This window comes from Didymella exigua, assembly GCF_010094145.1.
Source record: "Didymella exigua CBS 183.55 unplaced genomic scaffold M421scaffold_11, whole genome shotgun sequence".
Lineage (NCBI taxonomy): Eukaryota > Fungi > Ascomycota > Dothideomycetes > Pleosporales > Didymellaceae > Didymella > Didymella exigua.
The window spans coordinates 434,991-442,018 of record NW_022984785.1 but is presented as its reverse complement, the minus strand read 5'-3'; the positions used below and the strand labels follow the sequence as shown (position 1 = coordinate 442,018).

The following is a 7,028-nucleotide window of genomic DNA, read 5'->3' as shown; positions in this document are numbered from 1 at the left end:
TATGTCATGTTATTGTCATGCTATTGTGTGATTTGTATGTCATGTTATTGTGTGATTTGTATGTCATGTTATTGTCATGCTATTGTGTGATTTGTATGTCATGTTCAAGAAATTCGTTGACTGCCTTCTACAAGTTTGTGGAAAGAAAGAAGGGGAGAAAGAAAGGAAGGCAGGAAGCCCTCCAAACGTCATGAAAGAAAGCCCGTCTCCAAACGTCATGAGAGAAAGCCCGTCTCCAAACGTCGTGGAGAGAAGAAAAGAAGGAAAGAAAAAAAAGAAAAGAAAAAAAAAGAAAAAAAAAAGAAAAAAGGCCTATAAAACTTCGTGGAAATCATCAATGCATGCCTCCCAAACGTACACCTACACCCTCTCCGCTACGAGCAAAGTCCACCACACATCACGCCTTGGTGCTGATGAAGCCCAGCTTGTCCAGCTCGTCGCCCGCACGACCCAGGAAGCCAACGAAGCTCTGTCCGCTCGCAGCAGTCTTGTCGACGCAGTCGCTCGTCTTGGTGCCCGTGCTCACGTTGCGGCCCGCGCTGGTCCGCAGCTGCGCGTAGAAGATGCGCACCTTGCCGCTCTTGGTGCCCTGGCACAGTGTCGCGCCCGTCAGCGTCTCGCCCGCGTTCAGCGTCAGCGTCGACGCCGTCCCGCCCGTGCCGCCGTGCGTCAGCGTCTCGCCGGATCCTAGGCTCATGCTGATGGCGTCGACGCGTTCCGCACCGCGCAGCGTCACCGAGGCCACCTTGCCATCCGATGCTTTGCTCACCGCGTCCAGGTCGTTGAACCACGTCCCGAACTCGCCGCCGAACGCGTCGCCGACCTGCAGCTTGCCCTGCAGCGACCACGTGAAGTCGACGAGCACGGGGTCGTGGTCGCTGAGGACGTTGCCGTCCGTCTGTAGGAACATGTCGCCTGCGTACTCGAACGTCGTGGCCTGCAGGCTGACCGCAGACGAGCCGCGGTACCACACCTTGTCGACAATCTCGCACGTGTTGTTGGGCGACGGGTTGTCGCAGAGCAGAGCATCCTTGCCAGCGGCTGGGGCCGTCTTCATGACGAGTTCGATCCACGGATCCTTCATGCCGTTCTCGGTGCCAAAGATGCCTGGGGTATCGCCAGCGCGGGTGTAGCGAGTGTTTGAATCACCAAACACGAGGACGGGGTTGCCCGCCGAGTTGGTCTTGATGTAGTCGGATACCTGGCGCAGGTTGGAAGCCCTGGCCTTCAGATCCGCCGCAGAGGTGCTGTTCAGATCGTCAGTATCGATTGCAAAGCCGCCATCGTTCCAGAACGCACCCAGCATCTGCGTGCAGGTTGTAAGCATCGACCCAGACGCCGTCAGCAAACTTGACTCGCATGGCTGTGAAGCCTTTCGGCGTCAGGCAGTCCTGGCTCCTACAATGATTGTTAGATTACTCTGCACTGAAAGGAAAATCGCCTGTGGGAGTTCGGGCTCTGTGTCCGCTGTCGTGCCGAACAAGGCTACTCACTCATTGTTGCTGCATTCGTCCCACTTGATCCTCTCAAAGTCGGTATATGGGAAGTTGCTCAACGTGTTCAATCCGCTGCCGAAGGGCACACCTCCACTTGTCGGAGTCCTGTGCGGATGCTTGTCGTTGGCGTACAGTGTGGCATGGAAGTTGAAGTCCTCCTGTACGTGGACGAGGTCGATGCCGTACTGTGTCAACAGCTGACCGATACGTGCCGTGTTGGTATCCTTGTCTCCAGGGATGTCGTTGCCGTTGAGGATCGGCGGCAGACCGGCAACGTTGAATGTGACGATGTTGAAGGCTCCTGTCTGAGCAGCAGCGAGCTGGACGAGGGGAAGCAGCGAAACGATGTTGCGGAGTGTTGATGGCATCTTGGGCTTCGGATGGCGATGGTTTGGTGATTTTCTCATCCGGCTTCCCAGGACATCTTATATCGACGCTCACAACCACGTGCGCTTCCACGCATTGCGCCAAAGCCTAGAAATCTAACTGTTTCAATGCCGATCCTAGCACCTTCAACTGGGGTGGTGGTGAAGTCGGCGAATTGTAATCGAAACAAGGACACGTTCAGTGACATCGTACTTGCAGAATATATTGCCATAGGATTCAAATACGGCGCAATGCCTCGATGCATTGCGCCAAGACAACAAGATAGACGTTGCGAGTTAGCGCCTCCGTATTTGTGAACGAATCAGCGTACTCGGGCGGAGCATGCGCAGGTGGTTGATTGCAAAAATATAGGGCCGATGACTGGTCAAAATAGAACTCTGACATGCTCTACACCAATTTTGGACGACACCGAAACCGTAGTTTGTAGATGACTTACTGGCTTGCACGTTGAAGCGTCGGTTGACTACCGGAGGACCGGGGAAACACACAGCTCATTGGTTCAGCATCTGTTCGATGGGCCAAGCAGAGCCCAAGCCCACGATATTTAGGAACTTATCTGAAACTTCGTATAGAGATTGAAGAGATGCTCCTTTGCAAGTTCCACGTATTTGGTTCATTTTTTGGCTGTGGGCGTTGTTGTCACTGCAAGAAGCTTAAAGGTGTGCGGCAGCGCCTGGAAGATGCATGACGTCATACTTCTTTCGAGCAATTGCTGCGAGTGTGGACAAATGACAGCAGGCGTCAAGTATAGTCATTCGGTGAAGAATAGGCGCCATCGTGGACTTGGAGTGGGTTTGGAGAATCCGCGGGTACATGCTTGTATCCCGGGTATATGTCTTTGTCTATGGTCCCATTCCAGTATCGCTTTGGAACACGTAGAAGCGGTCTCTCCCGGTGAGGTATGCTGTTGTACCTCCACGCTGTTGTGTTTGTCGACCGAGTCTTCAGCGGTGATGGTATTGGAGCAGCGCTTTGATCTTCGGTAGTTGAAAAGCAGGAATGCTTTCTGGGGTTTGAGGGACTCTCGGCGGTGGGGCGGGTCGGCAAGGCGGAGCTTAGAGACCAAGGTATTTGCAGTTTCGTGATACTCACTTCCTGCTTGATCGCTTCCTTTGGCTGTCTGCTATACCTCCTCGAACCTCTCCTGAATCGCACAACACCAGACCAGTGCGGTCATGTCTTCTGGTTTCAGATGGGGCCAGTTGCCCTGCATAGCGTGAACAGGTATGCGCAGCTGTGATTAGTGGGCGTGCTATTTGATACTCGCATCGCTTCGAGTGTCGACGGGGTTCTTGTTTCAGGCAGCAGAAAGTCCCGTCTTCAATGAATGATATCTCCGATTCCTTTCCAGCTAATGTCGAGTAAGTTCCAGAGCTCTATTGCGCAACCACCACCTCGTGGACTCTTGACAAGCAGAACAGCGCTTGGCTCCTTCGCTGTTCCACACGGTCCATAACGGGTCAGATACCTGGAACGCCATGCTCTCCTTTCACTGCTGACATAGAATGCGCGTGGTGAGGATTTGGCTCGTCGGTCCCGATAGGTCCAGGGTCTTCCTCAAAGTGATGGCTTGGTAGGAAGCCGTGGTCATCGCTGGTGAATCTGTCCTGATAACTTTCTCATGAGTCTCTTCTTTGCAAGGTCTCCTTTAGGCTGGAGGCAGGGTATCGGCTCTGTCAGTAGGGCGGGTGATGCTGTTGAGCACGTACCAAGCGTAATGCAACGTTGATCTCTCAAAGAGACGGTAAACGAAGTTCGTACAGCCAGCCCTTCGTTGCTGACACTGGCCAAGACGAGTGTCGACATCGTTGAGACAGGACAGGGAGAGAGCGCTGCAAGTGCGTGCAGTGAGCCAATATTCACATCAATGAAAGACGAATGTGCTGTATTAAAGTTGATTCATCGGAAACTGGGGTATCTATGCGCCACGCGTGATCAAGAATGCATCCACTCTTCATCGGGTATTCACAGCGCACCTTGGTATTACAAAAGGAAACTTCAGCATGCTCGTCGCTCATTACAGCCTCGCTCCAATCGTGTCGTGGTGTCGGTGGTTACTTTGCTGTTTGCTCCGCTCCTCAGACGCCCAACTCCCGCCTCATCCTCCTTACTGACACGCCGTGTCAGTGCAGAGACCAAGACGGGAGGCTTTTAGACTCTACTCGTGTGTGTAGTGCGGGTCTTTCTTCCTCCACCACGGCCTTTTACGATGTTAGCACAGAACCTGAGGTGTTGCCGAGATAACTTACCGCAGGTCAGGCAGGAGATGATGATGCCAAACAGGGAGACGATGGCGTTGATGATAGCCTTGAGGCCAGCGGCAATAGCGTTGACAATAGCCATGATACAGTTGCCGATCGTGCGGAAGACGGACTTGATCTGCGTGCTGTTAGTCGGTGCACATGAACAAACGTGGCTGTTGTGAACGTACGCAAGAAACCACGGCACCCATGTTTGCGGTTGTGTGATATTTGTTCGATAAATTTGGATACTGATGGTGTCTTCGACGTTGAGTGTGGTGACAGAGTGTGGGAGGGCGGTGTTGTTGTAGAGATTTGGGGGTTTAGTGTGGAATGAGGGCAACAAACAAACGCGGCTCCCTCACTTATAGCAAGTCAGACCTTCCCTTCCGTATTGACGTCACACAACCTTGCTCACCTTACCTCACCGCACGCGCCGTGCATACCAATCTCCCATAATCTCGTGCTGCAGCGTGACCGCAAACAGCACAAGCCCATGCTTGTCAGAGAAACCTGCTCTTTGTACTCGCACGCCTGAAACGGTAGCGATGGGCAGAGAATATCTCTTCACGTCTCAGCAAACTGGATTCTGCCTTGTCTGTCCCGCGTCTAGGGAGTCATACGCCACATGCTTAATTTCTCGCATGCCGTCATAAGAAGCGTGAGATGGCCCAATGCGGCTTCGATGTGCACGAGATGTGGCTGGAATGCTTCAAAAGACAGTCTCTGCCGCGACAATGCCAGCCTCTTGGGAAGTCTCGCGAAGGGATCTTCACCCAAAATCCAAAGACAGCCAGCCGTTGCGCGTCGTGAGCTCATACTACCAATCAACGGCTCGATCACACCACCTGTACCGTGTCGTGCTCAGCGAATTCTCCGCAATGGAGCAGCTGTATGACCCGCTCAGAGCAGAATTCTTGCTCGTTACTGACGCGCTGCATCACAAGCATCCTAAAGCGGTCACCTTCACTGACGTAGCTGTGGCTTCAGCAGAATATTTTGCAATCCGGAAATACGGTTCGTTCCTTTGGGTGCCCCCACCAGACAAGGGTACAGAAATGGGTTGGCGCAAAACAGGGCAGTAGCCTCGTGTAATCTCACCGTGCTTGTCATGATCAATGCACGATCTGCCGGAAAAGTCTTGGCTTCCATGGGGAGTTATTGTAATAGGCGTCCTGTGGCGATTTCGTTGTGATTAATGTTTCAGGACTTAGTGCTGATACTGATCTAGGCCTTGGCGTAGCTACTGCATGCTTGAGAGGTTGCTGTGAAGCTTGCAGCGCGCCGTCTAATGCAAAGAGCGGATCAGAATACGCTACCGGCGCCCCGTAACGTCTAGCGCATGCACAATCAGGACATCAAGATACGCACAACATGCAGCACATTTCCATTCGTATGCGCACAATCAAGACCTAGCCCTTTACCGTAGATGGATGCCCACAACGCTCTTGGACCCGAGAGGTGTCTCGTCTGTCGACATTAGAGACTAGCCTGTGTGCACGGCTCAGCTTCGCCACGAAAGTGAGTGAATTCCTTTGTCAACAAGGAATACGTGTGCCAACAAAAGCTGCAACTGAGGAGCTTTTGTAGATGCTGTTTCTGCTGTTCCCGACGCTGGGCCTGTAATTTGGGGTGCTCTACAGCTAACCTGTCATATGTCGTGATGGCAGCTCTTCTCTCAGCCCACCAGAGCTGGTGCAGCGAATGTGCCCTTGGCCCTGACACATAGGTCGCCTTTGACATTTTCCAATGTGCCAATGATCTCAATCATCTGACCAGGCTCTGACTTCTTTGTCATATCCTTCTGTGATGACAGCCAGGACAGCCATGTCTTTGTAGGCTCAGCTTCGGGTTCTGGTACATGCTCGGTCTGAGGAGGAGTCGGTCTCGCGAAGGTGGCGCGCAAGACGTAGAAGTCCAGGCTGTACGTGGGTTTTGCATAAGTTACCTTCAGGGAGGACGGGCGATGTACTTCTTCTGTGACTTGTGTCAGCCTTCTGTGGGATTCTTCTTTGCACTTTGTCCACCTACCAATGTTGCCGTTGGGTCCCCTGACCATTCTTGCCATGACTTCATCAAATATAGTCGCAATCGCACCGCCATGTGCAACGCCAGGCCACCCTGCTAGTCCTCCACCTATCCACACAACGGCGACCATTTCTCTTGTCTCGGGGTTGTAGAATGCTCTTTGCACACCCAGCCCTCTTGTCCCACTCATACTATCTAACAATCCACCCTTCTCCATCCCACTCTTGCCTAGCGCTATCTCCTGCCATACTTTTGGCGCTTCTAAACCTGCCGCGCTTGATAACGGCACATCCGTATGTACGCTGTAGCTTTGCTTCCTGAGCTTTCTTACTATGTCGAGCTTGTCGATATCGGTGTCCAGCGACTGTAGTATGCGTATATCGTCCTGAGACCCGGATTCGGTCAGGCCAAGCGGCGCTGCGAAGTGTCGTGCCCCAAGGCCTGTTACTACCCCTAGGGAAAGAACCGTGCCATACCAGAGGTACGACCACCGGAATTTCGATTGCAGCGGGAGCTCGAGGGGTGTGAATGGGGCGCAGGAGTGTCGACAGGAGCGAGGTGCTACATTAAATGGCGTGCGGTTCAACAAGTAGCGTGCGCGAAACATTATGTACAATTGCGCTGTATTAAAGATGTAGTGGAGAGACTGTTACGAAGTGGAGCTTCGAGATTCACCGAGGTACAGCTACTTAGTGGCTTGGCAAATGGAGAGCCTGGATCCTCAAACATCTGCAATGGTCCTCCTTCCAACTCCTTGAGTCTGATGGGCCCGGAGTTGTCGTTCTCGAGAGTCATGATGAATCCATGTCTCCCCGTTCATTTACCTGATGTGAACGTGAACAATATCCAGGTCCTCCGGACTCACATCATGGAACAT

At 52.8% G+C, this 7,028-nt stretch overlaps 3 protein-coding genes across 3 annotated transcripts; all 3 read right to left on the bottom strand.

Annotated features, from left to right (window-relative positions):
- Positions 1–397: 397 nt before the first annotated feature.
- M421DRAFT_91795 (uncharacterized protein) lies at positions 398–1,864 on the bottom strand (the record flags this gene model as incomplete). Its single annotated transcript, XM_033597979.1, has 3 exons — positions 398–1,247; positions 1,300–1,398; positions 1,494–1,864. 3 exons carry the CDS (start codon positions 1,862–1,864, stop codon positions 398–400), a joined length of 1,320 nt encoding a protein of 439 aa, XP_033449564.1.
- Positions 1,865–3,896: 2,032 nt separating this feature from the next.
- Positions 3,897–4,488, bottom strand: M421DRAFT_419838 (uncharacterized protein). Its single transcript, XM_033592268.1, has 2 exons — positions 4,315–4,488; positions 3,897–4,262 (listed from the first exon to the last, which is right to left on the bottom strand). The coding sequence occupies exons 1-2, from the start codon at positions 4,333–4,335 to the stop codon at positions 4,035–4,037; spliced, it is 249 nt and encodes an 82-aa protein (XP_033449563.1). The 5' UTR covers positions 4,336–4,488; the 3' UTR covers positions 3,897–4,034.
- Positions 4,489–5,360: 872 nt separating this feature from the next.
- M421DRAFT_419837 (uncharacterized protein) lies at positions 5,361–6,794 on the bottom strand. The gene is made up of 2 exons (XM_033592267.1): positions 6,155–6,794; positions 5,361–6,100 (listed from the first exon to the last, which is right to left on the bottom strand). Exons 1-2 carry the CDS (start codon positions 6,756–6,758, stop codon positions 5,802–5,804), a joined length of 903 nt encoding a protein of 300 aa, XP_033449562.1. The 5' UTR covers positions 6,759–6,794; the 3' UTR covers positions 5,361–5,801.
- Between the last annotated feature and the right edge of the window lie 234 nt (positions 6,795–7,028).

Excerpts from the sequence above, each read along its gene's own strand:
- M421DRAFT_419838 (XM_033592268.1), bottom strand. The coding sequence starts at position 4,335 with ATGGGTGCCGTGGTTTCTTGC. Across the intron at positions 4,263-4,314 it reads TGGGTGCCGTGGTTTCTTGC|ATCAAGTCCGTCTTCCGCAC; the intron begins GTACGTTCACAA and ends AACAGCACGCAG.
- M421DRAFT_419837 (XM_033592267.1), bottom strand. The coding sequence starts at position 6,758 with ATGTTTCGCGCACGCTACTTGTTGAACCGCACGCCATTTAATGTAGCA. Across the intron at positions 6,101-6,154 it reads GGGACCCAACGGCAACATTG|AAGAAGTACATCGCCCGTCC; the intron begins GTAGGTGGACAA and ends CACAAGTCACAG.